The sequence below is a fragment of the Columba livia genome, chromosome 20, assembly GCF_036013475.1.
Source record: "Columba livia isolate bColLiv1 breed racing homer chromosome 20, bColLiv1.pat.W.v2, whole genome shotgun sequence".
NCBI lineage: Eukaryota > Metazoa > Chordata > Aves > Columbiformes > Columbidae > Columba > Columba livia.
Genome location: NC_088621.1, coordinates 3,142,001 through 3,157,129, shown reverse-complemented (window position 1 = coordinate 3,157,129; position 15,129 = coordinate 3,142,001). Strand labels below are relative to the sequence as shown.

At 45.3% G+C, this 15,129-nt stretch overlaps 1 protein-coding gene across 2 annotated transcripts in view; it reads left to right on the top strand.

The window, feature by feature from the left end:
• Nucleotides 1-15,129, top strand: part of VPS53 (VPS53 subunit of GARP complex) — a 60,176-nt gene that overhangs the window by 6,958 nt on the left and 38,089 nt on the right. For both annotated transcript variants that reach the window (XM_065036298.1, XM_065036299.1), the window contains exons 5-7: nt 10,640-10,726; nt 11,008-11,123; nt 12,221-12,340. In XM_065036298.1, coding sequence (XP_064892370.1) covers nt 10,640-10,726; nt 11,008-11,123; nt 12,221-12,340 — 323 coding nt within the window. The remainder of the gene's footprint in view (nt 1-10,639; nt 10,727-11,007; nt 11,124-12,220; nt 12,341-15,129) is intronic.

Sequence of the window (15,129 nt, the reverse complement as noted above, 5' to 3'; positions counted from 1 at the left end):
TTACAGAAAATGAGAAGGGAGTGGAAACTTGTGCCATACTTGGAGAGTTTGGGTATGATTGGAAAGCTGTTTGGGCCCATTTTGGGTGACAAATTTAGAGCAGACTGCAAAAAAGCAGGATCACAAAGAGCTCTGTCTGAGAATTGCCCGGATCGCCTCAGGATCTCAGGTACTGAGGATGAACGTGGTGAGAGATGAGCAAGCGGTGCTGTGGTCAGCTGTGCTTGCAGGATAATAGAAGTCTCTCTGTGCTGTGAGTGTTCAGGGAGCTTGTTTAGAGCTTTGCTTTATGTCTGTGCTTTCTCACTCTTTAATCCCTTCGAAGTTCTCCAAAGCACGTACAACCGGACTTGGACAAAATCCTGCTCTGAACCACAGGGGAGGCAGATCTGGCTGTGCAGCCCTTTGGTTAATTTGGTTGCGAAGGAGCCAATTAAACTTCTATCCAAGTAAAAACCTTCGAAGATGCATGTGTATGTGGTGTGTCTGTGCAGGGCTGCTTTCAGGCATCCTGGAGCTGCAGTTAATCACCCATATTCCTGTCTGTAGCTGTGAATTTTCCAATTTTCCATCACTTTGCTGCTTTTCAAGGTAGAAGCGGACTTCAAGAGACACCAGAGCTTGCGGCTGCACGGACAGCATGGGCTAAGACCTGACAGTCACCCAGAATGTCAGTTGTTTCTTACTTTCAGAGGTCCTATTAAGTACTGAAACCATTCAGTTATTGAAAGTGTTCATTCTCTGGTAAGAAAAATTGTTTGAGTCTGAAATGCTGAAATCATTCGCACCGTTTCGCACTCATACTTGCAATTTGGATGCGAATTGCTGGAATATGAGTGTTAAGAGTGGCAGGACTTGGCTTGGCCTCGAAGTTCGAAGCACTAAAGGAGCGTCAGCGAGCTCAGGCATCGTGTGTGGGCTGGTTGGAGGCACCCGCAGCACAGGAGTCATTTACAGTGCTGGGAAATGCACTGCAGTTTGAGACAGAATTTTGTATTTGTTTCCCCAGAAGCAGACAGGGGAAGCCTAGAGGAGGCATCTCCTGTCACCCCCTGCACGGTTTCTCTGAGTAGTTTATCTTGTGCGTAGGCGGGGACTGAGGCGGCCTTTTGGTATGCTAAGAAATTCTTTTGAAGCAACTGAAAACAAGGTGCCTTTAAGACAGCTCAATGCTGGGAGTTGGTGCTACTGAAAGGGTCTTTTCTTCTTATTTACCTTTTCTGGTAGTAGTTTGGTCCCACAATAAAAGTAGTTTATTCCTTCTACTGATCTTCTTATTAAATTTGTGAAAAAATTGTATCCTCAAGACCAATATCTCCTTGCAAAATTTGGTTGAAGTGTACACAGGGTTAGGTATTGTCTTGTGAAGCCCAAGATCGTTATTGCGTTTTGTCATATTAACCACAACTGCAAACCACCCTTGATGAATAAAGAAACAGTTGGCAACCAGCCTTTGCAATAGGCTTGAAACAGCAAAAAGTTTAATCTTCAGATACCTTTTCCAATTTGTAACTCTTTCTTGCCATGTGAGGTGTCTATAGCCTGTAATAAACAGCCGACCAGCTTTTGAAGAAGCCGTTCCTGGCTTTTGACTTGTTTTCACCCCTTGACGCACTGAGAACGATGCAATCCATCGTGGCCTTGAAAACGCACACCGTAAATACAAACGCATCTAAACTCTTGGATTTCAGTGGGAGTTCAGTGTCTTTGTGTGTTTATTGCAAGATTGAACCTGGAAGGTGTTTTGCAAAAGCCTCTTTGGTCACGTTCTCTCGTAACAACTCACGATGCAAACTGTGATCAGCGATTCACAGAACTGCCTGGTGTCGGAACTGGATGTGATGCTCTTGTCTGGAGAGTGAAGAATAGTTTTCATAAACATCCTTTCAAGCTCTGCCTTCCTTCCAAAGGAAACATAAACCTCAGATGCAGCGGTAGGAGAAAAAACAAGTTCTTGTTGAAGCCAAAGCAAGGCAGGGGGGGTTTCCCTGCTGAGCTCTGTTCTCAGTTGTCCTGGGGCCGTGGAGCTGCTCATCTCCTTTACCGACAGCATGTTTAGAGGCTGATGATACCAGACAGATTGCTAGAAGACAAACTGAGGGTATTAAACCTTTAGCAGCCTGCTTTTTCTTTGGGGAAGGGGTCAGTTGAGCCCAGCAAAGCAGCTTTCCCGCTGCGGAGGAGCTGGGCTTAACTGGGCCTTGTTGGGAGCTGCAGCTTCGCGGCCGTCCAGGAGAGGGGAGCCCAGCCTTGGTTTTGAGACCAGAGCGATGTTTTGCTGATAATTGATGGTGAGGGAGCGCTGCCAGGGGAGACATGTCTGAATAGTGTTATTCGCCCAGTTAGAACAATCTAAATCCCAGTTGGACCCAGTGGGGAATGCGCAGTACGCGGCTGTGGAAATGTGCTCGCCGTGCTCCATGAGGAAAAGGGGACCTTGGGGACAGCACATTCAAAATGTTGATTGCAGATCCAGCCCCGGCGTCCCTGTGATCGAGTCTCTCATCCCATCTGGCTGATCGGGTGGCAGTGGTGACGTTGGGGACACTTTTGTGCTCCCCTGGGTGCTGAGATGATCAAACTGGTCTTCAAGGTGAATTGTAGGTGCGACAAAGGTGTAACAGTAGCTTTTTATAGTCAGTTTTTGACTTAACTGTCTCCCAAATAGTCTTGATCACACACACTTTTGTATAAAATAGTATTTAGGTGTCTGAAGAAGCAGATTCTAAATCTGAAAATAGTCAATCAAATAGACGGTGGCCCCAAAAGAGTTATTTAGACATCTCTAAGGGCAGGAATGCTCCCTTCACAAAGCGTAGCGTTTCCCAGTTCAAAGCATCTGCCTTTTTGAAATTTTGCCCTAGAATTTCCTCCAAATGCAAAAGGCTTAAAATAGTCTGGCTCATTTGGCTTCCCCTTCCTGGTGCGATATTTCAGTAAATCTGTAGACAATACCGCGAACTTCAGAAATTGTCTCACTAATGATCCTTTTATGGAAGGAAACGACAGTCGTGGGTGGAACATTCCTCTGCAGGGCGTAACAAAGTTTTTCGTTGGGAGTCCCAGACTCAGGCTGTTTCGGATGCCTTGGGAGAGGCTGGGAATGCAGGAGCTGCCGAGGTTCAGCTGTAACAATACGCGGTTCCAGCTGTGCCGGCAGTCTCTGGGGAGCCAGAACGACCCGGTTTTTCCTCCGTTAGGTTTTCCTCAGAGCTGCCGCTGAGCGGGACTCTGGGCTGACCTTGTGAAGAGCCACAGTCCAGTTGTGGCATCATTTCCCCTCTGCCCCAGGGTGTCGTATAAAAAGTTCCCATAGGTTTTTCCACTGAGCGTTTAACACGCTCTGTATGGTTTTATTTGTCACTCTTCAGTTGTGTTTATTGCTGAACCTTCTGCATGGGCTGGCTGTAATTTTTTTGACAGTTGCTGACATGTCTTTACTGGTTGTTTGGCTGAAGCTGCTTCACCTACCAGGGTTTTGTCCTTGGAATAAAGTGGCCTCTGCATTTTCAGTCTAGTTTAACCCTTGATGGTACCTGTGCAACCAGGATGTGGGTGCCTGGGTCAGGAAAGGTGAGGCAGCTTCATACAAAATCTATTTTGGAAGGAATTGAGAATTCAAGAGGAATCCCAAGATGGATTGTGTGGATTGAGGATCCCAAATGGATTCGTGACTTCATAGTTTGAATCTTAAATATATTTTTGTTATCTCTGATCCATTTTTCCTGCCCTGTGCACACACATACATAAAGTAAATTACTAGAACTGAATGAGTAAAGATTGTGCTTTAAAGAAAAGCTTGGTTTATTGCTTAGTATCTCCTACTTTATTAGGGTCTGGCTCAGTTAGCACTAGAACAAAGTTAAGCGTTAAGGAGAAGAGGGATGTTTTCTGGGCTGGGAAAAGCTTTGCATGTTTCTCACGGCTGAAGATGCTGTTTGATAACTGGGGTTGCTTTGCTTGGCTCCTGCTTCTTTGCTCTGTGAGAACAGTAACAGTATATTTTTTTCATGACTACAGCAGTGCAAGAAGAGCGGTGGCAGCTGCCGTGGCTAAAGAATACAGATATACTCTCACTGCCCAGCCTGAACCCAGCACAGCAGCAGAGTTCCATTCGCCATCCCCTCCTCTGGTAACCGGTGCCGTCCTTCCTCGTTGCGTGTAAAAATAAACATCCGAGCTCCGCAGCCGTGGGGAGCTGTGCCTGCCCTGCCCTGCGCGCGCTGCGGTGTCTGTGGAAGGAGGAGGATGTGTCTGGCGTAGAAAAATGCCCACAGGTTATTGGGTTTGACAAGGTCATAGATGGAAATATGTTAAATACTTTTTAAAAAATTTCTTTAAATAGAGATCACGAAACGCTTTGCAGAATCGCTATAGGGAGGAAGAGGGAGATGAGGATGGGTGGTGAGCAGAGGACGGTGATGTGGGTGCCCGTGGTGGTGAGCAGGGTACGGTCCTCTCCTGCTCACGGGTCATCCCAGCTCCTCCAGTGCCCTGAGCTGTGGGGCAGCTGGGGATGGTGCCTCGGGCTCGGTGGCTTGTCCTCTCCTCGGCTCTGGGTGCTTCAGCCTCTTCTGACCTCCACCGGTTTGCGTGGAGGCGGCTTTGTTGACTGCAGGTTCTGTTTCACAGTAAGCTGAGGTAGTCAGTGTTTTCAGCTCTCCCACCGTAGGCACTTTTATTTCATTTTTTTAGTTAATTTAAATATATCTTTACTTGCTGGGCTCACGCGGTTGGCGTTGATTTGTCTCTGCTGCATCGCCATCCTCAGCCTTCAGAGCAGACGGGGAAAATCACCGCGAGCTCTTAACTGGTGAAGTCTAAGCCTATAAAATATTTGGAGGCTTTTTTGTGACACAATCCCCGATGTTGTAGGTACCATCTTTCACTTACATTAATTCTCTCTTGCATGGCTAAGCTTTATCTCCTGTTGTTTTGATGAATGGGCCATTATTCTGAAATATGAACAGACTAGTGTTAGATTTCAGGGCATTTCAAGATGGTGAGTGGATGAGGGTTAAATATTATGTCTTAAGCTGTGTAATTTTATATATTTTAAAAAAAAGGTCATGGCACAGACTCTGTAAGACTCCAGTCGAGTGATTAAAGTCCCATAATATTCTTTTGTAACCAATGAATAATAAACAGAAGTTGAGCTGCCAAAATAAATCAAAAGCGAGTTTCATTTAGTCATTTCCCTAGTGAATTATGACAGTTGGACAATGCCCTTCCCATCTAAGAGACGCAGTGAGCTTTTTTTTCTAGCCTAGAACATATTTATTGCAAAGGGTTTCAGGTGAATGGCATGCCAAGAAGAAATAGTGCTGTTTGTTATCCCGCTGGCTACCAGGCATGAAAACTGGCATCTGCAAGTGTATGAAGAGGTCAGGCATAACTTTTACCATCTGCTGCAAAGCCTGGCTCAAGGCAGAAGCAAGTCTGAGCTTGACCTTGCCTTGTGCTTCTGTGTGTTGAGGCGGTGGATGCTCCTTGTCGCTGTCCTGAGGCTGGAGACCGCCTCTCATTTTGGGCTGGTGAAAGGAAACGTTCTCGTGCTGGTGGCGTTGAAGGCAGCGCAAGTTGCAAAATCAGAGTGGGCTGTTCCCAGCCAGGGCCGTTTGGTTTTCATGTTGGCAAAGCGAGAAGCCCAGCCTGAAAATAGAAACATTGACAACAGGCAGGAGATTTTGTCTTGCTGCAGATCTTTTTTAGTATTTTCTTTCTCTTTCTCTCAGGCTTTGCTTAGAGGATTGTGCAACTTACACAATTTATGTTTAAATGGCCATGGCACTCTGGTGCACATTAGATGCATGACTAAAATGTGTAAAATCACACGCTGGAGCGAGATGGTGCAGAGCAGTGTTGCTCACAGCACATCGCCGCCTTCCTCTGTGGGGCAGCTCCGGTGTGCGGGGCTGGGCGGTGAGATACAACCGACCAGCTTGGAGGGTGTTGGAGCAGCACGGGAATGCGCTTCAGGAGTTAAAATGCAGGGTTTCGACCAGCAAACCTGGAAATTGCCTCTCGCTTCACCCCCCGTGTCTGTCAGTGTTCGTGGAGCTGTTCAGCGCCGGGGGGTTGATTTCTAAGCACCATGTGGGGGGTTAAGTGAAGGGGCAATAGGAGCAGCTTTAAGCTTGGTGCAGTGCTGGACATAATCTGCTTTGTTGATTTAAAGTGCAGCCTTAGTGGTGAGGACTGGAGCTGGTAACAGAAAACTCCGTTCTTTAGTGACAATTGCAGTGGTTATGTAGCATTTGATGAACTCCTTGGGTAGAAATCTACTAAAAACAACCCAAGGGTGCTGAGCCCTTGGGGTCTGTGTGCCGGGGCCATCGCGGTGCCGCGTCGCCCGGAGCTGTAAAACCAAAGAGTTTTCTCTAAAACGAAATCGGACGAAGAATCAGAGCGTATTTCCGTCCTTTCTCAACCTGGAGGGACTCATTTGTGGCAGAAATTGTTGGGCTGGTCACAGCGCGCAAGACTTGCTTTGAAACCTCTGCAGCTGGGGCTCCGTGGGGAATTGGGGATGGGAACTTATTTTTAGTCGTGGTCTAGGTTCTCATTGATCTGGGCTGTGAGTGCGGCAGCAAATGAAAGAAGCATTAACGCTCTGTATTCAAGAGTGGGGACCGATCCAGGAGCATTAAATTCTCAGCATCCTGACCACAGCCCAATTTGTAACATTAAAAATCCATTTGGATGCTGTGAATTTGGCAGATGTGTCAAGTGTCTATAAAATCCTTAGTAGAGGGCAGCTTTCTGATGTGAGTAATAATATCCAATTGAAACGTATATTGGCTAGAATCAAATAAAACTAGCACATTTCTAGCACAACACCAGTCAGCATATGGAAACTATCGAGGTATTTTAACCATAACTGGGGACAGAATAGTGTTAATTCAGTCCTCAAGCAAGCAAACTCTGCAAATTTGCTTCTTACCCCAGTCTTGTAGTAACACACAGCCCTCTTTTGATTCCTCTCTTTCCATATTTCCAACTACCTCAAAATTTGCTTGCATGAGGTTCCTGATAGGGAGAATAAAGAGATATTTAGAAATCAGCCCACCCGCTAACGAGGAGGAGGAGGCTCCATCCGCCTGTAGCGGCCGTGGGCATTCGGAGAGACCCGCTGTAACTCACTGAATTGTTTTCTTGGCTTGACTATTGTTGCTAATGCTGGTTTTGCGAGCGTTAATGTCAGCCTGGTGCTGTAAATCCCTGGAACGTGACCTTTGAGAGGACACATCGCTTCAAAATGGGATGAATTAGATGTGGTCTCGTCACACCTCTTACTTGGGTTATTTTCTTTCCTCTTTTTGCTGCTTGGAAGATCCGGTGTGAAAAGGTGGCACGAGGGATGACTGCAGGCTGACCTGAGAAATTGCTCAGGGTAATGCCAAGTAAAGCGATCTTTTAGGCCGTCTTTTTCTTAGTGATTCACGCTTTACCTTTACTCCCGATTCTTTTTCACTGGCGTGTTTGGACTCTCCCTGTTGCATCTGGAGGTGAAGAAGATCGGAGACCCACAGCTGATACAAGTGCCGTGTATTTCCCTCTGGCTTTGGAGAATTTGATTGAAACCCGCATAGCGGAGGATCAGACACACTACACCGGCGGAGGAGGAAGGTGATACGGAGCCGAAACCCGCCTCATATTGAGTGTTCTGTCTGGAGTCTCTCGCTGGTCCTGCCCTCTGCTAAATTTACTGGTTTGGGAGCAGGCGGGTACCCTGGGGACAGACATTACGGGTGTAACGGACGGGGTGAGCGATGGCTCTGCCTCTCCCGAGCGGTCGAGTCCTCCCCGTGCCGGGCGTTCGGGGACCTCGGAGGTTGCATGAAGTTTAATAAATAATGCTGATGGGTTAATTGTAGCTTGCAGGCTCAGTTGTTGATTAGAGTCATATGGTGTTTTTCCAGTACATCGCAACCTTAATTTCAACATCCTCGTTTCGACGGATTCTGTCTCCAGTCTCGTTTATTTATTTGGGGTCCTCTGCCCCCGAAATGAACTGCTGTTGTAGGAAAGGAAACACAATAACTTAACTTTTGTCCTCGTTTGGGGTGCATACATTTACATGTTTCCCAGTTGCGCTGGCGAGGAGATCAATAAATTAGTGATGCGAGGTGAACGCCGCGTCGAGCCGCAGATGTGAGATTGCTGGGTGTCGTTCATCACCTAAACCAGTTTTGCTGGAATAAGAGTAATTCTGAGTCTTTCTGTTGTTTTGGTTTTAGAATTTCTGTCCAAAACAAACCATCTATTTAGACAATAATAACAAATGCGGTAAGAAAATTCCCTTAAAATTCACAGTTCAGTGTCTTACTGGGAGCAGAGTGTGAAATGGATTCTCCCCAGTGCAGCTACGGTTTCCCCTCCACCATTTTACAGGTGAAAGAAGAATCGTTAGATACGTTAATAAACTTCTGTATTACACTTTGAACAGTTAGACCTACTTTCACGCCCTAGTGCTGGTTTATAATCCCTTAATAATGAACACCATTTATCAAATATGAGGTGTTTTCTCGAAACTCAAACTTACATTTCCTTGGGTTTGTTCCTTGCTTTACTCCATCTTTACAGCAACCAGGAAGGTGAAGATCTTTTCCATTATTGGTTAGTTTTCTTTGTTTCCTTCCTCTATATTCAGTATTTTACTTTCAGATGCTACAGTTGGAATGTTACAGCCCACAAGGGTTCATAGTTTTATTTATAAAGAACCATAGGAAAGTTTAATTGTGGTTTTAATGTAAGAAGTAACACTTCTAATTTGGTTCTGAACTTCCCATCAGGTCGACTTGACAGTGTCCTCTTGACTTTTCACACAGTGTTACTTTCAGCAAACCTTATGTAAGTTTGAAGAAATGTTTTCCTCTCTAAATGTAGACTATATAAAAGCCAAGCAGGTCGATGAGTTAGTGTGTTGTGACTCAAATAAGGAATAGGCGGCTCTTTTTTGGGAGAGCAGCTGAAGATTTATGTCTTAATGGCTGAGCAAATATTTGGAAGCAAGTTTTGAGACGTAAAATGAGTGTTTATGAGCAACTCGGATTTGCTCGGGTCTAAGTTTGCTCTCGAGTTCCGTGCGTGTTTATCTCCAATGTGGAGTGATTCTGTGAGGTGGCCTTGGCCGTGGGTGTGAAGGGGGTGACGGCTCTTGTTGGAGGATCCTTTTGTCGGCTGGTGAAATCCTCATCTCCTCTGGGGATCGAGCAGCTCTGCCTTCCCGAGGACCGCGCACAGCAATTAGCGTTTCACATTAGTGCTGAAGCAAAGGGAAACGCAGCAATTGGCGTCTGTGAAGAATTTCGGTTGGCCTTTATTTTTTGCAGAGCTCTCCAAATTGCAGAATATGCGGGATGGTTACTTGCTTAATAACCCACTTGAGTAACATGCTGCAGCCGCGGGCCTGAGTACAGAGACGTAGTGAAATCTGTTGAAAGGAGCATTCTTTAGTCCTTTGGTTTACACTTAATCCACATGCCTTTAAATGGAAGAGAAGGGAAATTCTCATTCTGAAACGTGGCTGAAGGAGAAGGTAGGTGGTGGTTGTTTCTGATCTAGATTCCCCTGCAGCACATCAGTGTGTCCCTGGTCACTACACGATCGCGGTGTGACACTAACAAAGCGTTAACTTTCACATCATTCAGAAGATATTTCAGAGTCTTTTTTGTTTTTCCCCCTCTGGAAAATGAATTATAAAACGTTTCCAACTTTTCTACTTTTATTATAACGCAGCTACGTTCCAGCAAAAGCTCCTGGCAGATTGTTCGCTCGTACGTTTCCAAATGAAGATGTGTTAAATTTATTTGCTGAAGGAGCTTGTAGCTTGTGCTGTAACCTTGGTCATGGGACTGGATATAAAACCAGAGGGACGGGAGCCTGTTTAACAGCGGGAAACAAAGCGGAGCTGGAAATATTATCAGACTTGGAAGGCAAAACGTGTTGAATTACTCCAGAAGTCGAGTTTTGGACACGTGATTTGGGACACGCGGCTTCGCTCGTTGAGTCCACGTGTGGTTCACGCTGGTTGTGTGAGGTCGGGATGCACCGCGGTTCTATAAAGGGGAGCAGGTGCCCCAAGAAGCCTTCAGAAAATAGCACAGAAATCCAGGCAAGGTCTGTTTCCCATACTCGACCCCCTTCACCTGCTGAACCCAAGGATGATATCCTGCTAATTCAGTGAGACGTTTAGGCGAGCACTCAGCGTTCTATATGTAATGTTGCATATTTTTTATTTAGATTTAATGGTGAGCATAGAGGTTTTGCGAAGGTTTCATGTTCCTTCACTAAATACATATCGATTGGCAGTAAGTTCTATGTGTTTTTCCACACTCAGAGAATCAAAATTTATTGCAGTAACCTTAAACCTATTCATAGTTCATATTACAGAAGGGCTTTCAGAGAATATATTGATCAGCTTTTGCCAGAGCGTTATTGTAAAATGGATGCTGAAAATCTCGCCTACTCGGGTTAAAAATCGCAACGTGGTACATTGACTTCTGATGTGCTGGCTGCATTTTCTTTGTAATAAACCAGCTCCCAGCCCAGGGGCTGTAGGTGCAACCGTGTATTTCTGAGAAGGTGAAAACCGAATGCAGGTTTTCTTTCTGCTCCGATCTTGTTTCTTTTCCAGGCCCTGGAAGAAGCCCAGGCGGCCATTCAGCAGCTCTTTGGGAAGATTAAGGATATTAAAGACAAGGCTGAAAAATCTGAACAAATGGTGAGCGGCTTTCTTTCTCGTCTTTGAAAGGGGAGACACTGACTTTTGCTTCCCGTTCTCATTAAGAAGGGAACATCTTTGTCTTTGCTCCTGCTGACTGGTGGGTAATTTGCTGTCGAGCGCGTGTTGAACCTGTACCCGTGTCCACGTGTTGACGTGGCTGTAGAACTAACGCATCTCTAATCCCAAAAAAGAGGAGAGCGTGTTTCTTATCTCCTTAACATTTTGTTGCTGTGGCTTGATGTTTAACCAGAGTCTTGTTTGTTTTTTTCATTCATTAGGTTAAAGAAATCACACGAGATATCAAGCAGCTGGATCACGCCAAGCGGCATCTGACCACGTCCATCACCACCCTCAACCACCTGCACATGCTGGCGGGGGGGGTGGATTCACTCGAGTAAGTAACGCGAATTTGTGGTGGTACTCGGCTGGCACAGCTGAGTTCTCCAGTTTGGCGCAGTGCTCTGAATGGGTCTGTAACAGCTGCTTGTTCTTCTGGAGGGATATTTGCTTAAGAGGTTCCAGTCTTGATTTTTGCTGGCTTTCTGTGCCGCTCTGAGTGACCTGCAACCTGTGTTGCTGTATTTAATGGTTTGCGGCCATCGATTGCTCGAATTGCTGTGTTGATCCTTGACGATAAGGACTTATTAAAGAGTAAGCTAGTCTGTCCAGTTTAGCATCTTCATTGCGGTGTTCTCTTCAGGGATTTGGGGGTATTTTTATCACTCTTATGTCTTAAACTGGAGTGAGGTTACTATTTCAGCAAGGTCTACTCTAGTTCTGAGAATGAATTCAAAGCAGCCTTACAGCTTGTACTGTGTATGAAGTGGGGTTAGACGTTTCTAATAATCCTTCATGGGTTTTTTTAATGTGCTCGAGGAACACACAAGCTAAGGAAATTCAGTTTTTTACATATTGCATCTGTGAAGCATCGTAGCAAATTCTGCATGAACGCTGGGTTGTTTGGAGTAAAATTTTACTTAGGCTCTATTGGAATGATCCTAAAGGATGAAGTAAAAATAAATAAACTTGATTTTTTTTTTCCAGTCGGTTCCCTGTGAAAGTTATTAACAGAAAAGTCAAGGCTAACAGCTTTCCAGCATAATGATTCTCCTCCCTGTGAAGCCTTAACTCGCACTTTGTGTGTGATGACGAATGGCTTAACTCAGGTCATTATAGTGAAATAACATTTACTGCCTCCGGACCCACACTGGGAAGCGGATGCATTCAGTAGTTTACATGTTCTTTGCCAAGTGTTGCTTTTGACATTTCTGCTTTTTGAGGCATTGTTAGATGTGTGCTGGATTGGTTTATTTTAGCTTGGTTAAGTAAAATTTTAAGGCTGCGTTGGAATGTTAATGAAGAGTTGTGTATTTTAGAAGAAGAAAGGTCAATAGGGACCGGCATGACGCAGTGTGGCTGAGGTAACCCGTGGAATTACCACCCAGGATTTTCGTTGAACCTGCCTTTGTAAATGTTCCGTTTCCTCTGCAGGGCTATGACCAGGAGGAGACAATACGGGGAAGTTGCCAACCTTCTCCAAGGTGTCGTGAATGTGTTAGAGCACTTCAACAAATACATGGGGATTCCTCAGATTCGACAGCTTTCCGAAAGGTAAAGTGATCAAACCCTGAGCGCTCGCATGCCTGCTGTGAAAGAAGGTCAGAAAATGCATTAGGTAGAATGGGTTTCTCAAGGGTCTAAAGGCTGGAGATGGTCCTTTGAGCTTCTTTCCAGCCAAAACAAACAAGTTAAAATTGGACAGAGTTTGCTCAAGTCTTGAGCAGCCTATTCTGTTAAATATCAGTAATCAGTACGCATGTAATCCATGAATGACCTGCGCTTCTCGTTGATGAGCTTTTTAATTTACCTATCTGGAGTCATTTGTGGAAGTGCAAATTCTTTTGAGATCTTCACGTGCAGGAGTTTGTGGTGAACCCTGAAGTGATGCCTTCTCCTGTCTTCTTAACAGCATGGTGATGCGGTTCAGCAGCATGGCATGAAGCAGAAATATATACATTAACATCGTGGTGCTTGGGGCCCCTTTCTGCCCAGACATCTGCCTTGCTGCTGTTGAATTGTGTCAGGGCGCAGAGCTGCCCCAGGGTTTGGGCAGTCAGGGTTTCTTTTGGTGCGTTTGCCATACTCAGTTATTCTGAGCACCCTGAGTTTCTTCTGAGCACCCTGAGTTTCTTCTGAGCACCCTGAGTTTCTTCTGCCCAAACCTGCTCCCATTGCCCAATTCTGCTGAGATTTGAGGCTTCCAGCAGATCTTCCCAAAACCACCTGCAGCACTGCTCTAAACATTTGTGCTGAGCTTATATAGTCTTGATTTTGTGAAGTTACATGTTGGAATTTGATGAGTTTAGGTGCAGCTCCAGCAGCCAGTGCCCACTGTTCTCAGCAGCAGGTGGGGGCTCAGTGGTGACTGAGCCACAGATCTCCTGGGGTCTTGATTTTGTTTGGGACGTGACTGTTGGGTGTCAAGGGAATGAGGCCCTCCCTGTTCTAGGGGCCAAAACCTCCCATTCCTGTATTACAGCTGGCCTCTCACATCACACATGTTGTTTGCTTTACAGCCCGTCGTAGTGCTGAGCGCAGCTCCGAGGTGAAAACAGCCTAATAACGTTAGGGATGAACCTTCTTAATGACAGGACCATACCTGATAGTGTTTCTTTTCAGTGTGAGAATTGCAGATCTGTCAGCACCATCCTCTTGATGCCAAAGATGACTTTGCTTGTTACAGAGGAGCCTTCCAGGCACAGTAATTAATGAATTTTTCTGGTGACTCCCTTTGCTAAGACAGCAGCTGGCTGCCTGTGCTGTTTAGTGATGGAAACAGTGTTTGAGTGATTTGTTTGTAATATTTTCATGTAAATCTGTTGGACTTTTCTTTACGGTATAGATCCCTCTTCCAAAAAACCCAGATGGAATCCATGAGACGGAGCAAAAGAAAAATCCACCCTCAATCTAGAGAGGGAGATGGGGCTTTGTTTCAGCAAAGCATTTGACTATAAGCATTTGCTTAAATGAACATGAACATCAAGGAAATATAAACATATGTCAGTGCTTTTCTGAATGTAGGCTGTTGTCTATTCCAACCTCATGCTCAGAAAGACAACTTGCTTCATTTTCTTCCAGCGTGGTAATGCCCTTGGGCAGAAACCTGCTGTCATTTGGCCATTTTAAGGCCAAATATAATTTAAGCCCTAGTGCAGAATTCTGGCTTGTTTTCCCTTTCTGATGGATGATTATTTAATACTTTTGCAGTTGCTGATAACTGGAGAAAACAATTCATGCTGCTGCTAAAAAGCCCAGTGGTTTCGAGTCACGCCAGAGAGACTGGCAAGGACACGGAGGAAAACTTCTTTTGTTTTATTCTCCCTTCGAGATAAGGATCTGAAAAGCTCAAGAAAGTCTGTTCCTCCTATTTTTAGAGTTGCCTCGACAGGGTTTTCCTTCCAGTGTTTATACAGGGAGAGTTGCACCATCTGGTAGCGATAGAAGCGGCTGCCTGTGGGGCGAAAGGAGAGCTGTGCGGGGTGGTGCTGGGATCGCTTTCCTGCTCTGACAATCGCTCCAGGGAGGTCTACGGCTCGGCAATATCTGCTCTGCAGTTTGACTGCTACACGTGTACGTATTAGGGCCCAATTTGGAGTTGGCTTTTCCCTCTCTGTGCGTGGAAATACTTCCACGATTCCTGCAAAATCAAAGGGATTTTGCCCCTCTGTGGAACTGCTGGGGTTTGGTATCTCCTGAATTGGGTTTAATGGGACAAGTGAAGCCTCTTGGATGTTTATAAAGGCAAGAAATGCTTTACTAGGTGTTGGCACAGACCCGTGACAGTAACCAAGGTCTGTTATATACAATAACTCTATTATATACACTGCTAAACAAGCAGATTCTGTTGCTTTCTTTAATAAAGAGCCTCTTTTTCTTGGTGTGAATGGCGTGAAGCCAAATACGAATGGGACACCATGAGAAGTTCCTGCTTGGTGGTGTTGGATGTGCTCTTTGTCATGGGCTGTTCAGTTTACGTTCCCGCTCCTAGATGCTGTGAAACCTGAAAACTAATGTGTTTTTCCTGTGTTTTCCACCTGTTCTGTCCCTTTGGAAATAACCAAACAAAACCCCACTGCAAGGATTCATTGGAAACCTGACCGAACTCTCAATTAATTGGCTTCTTGTGCGGATCCTGTTGAGTGTTGACATGAAAATGTCACAGCTCACATCCAAATGTAAATATTTTCCTAATCGTGTTCCTAAAACAACTTCTCTTATGGTGCATTGGAAGTTGTTTGTTGTAGTAAACAGGAATATTCTCTTATCTCTTGATCCTCTTCTGTTTTCTGCTTGTGGAGGCGAGGGTACAATTAGTGGTCACAAACCCACCCATGAAAGTG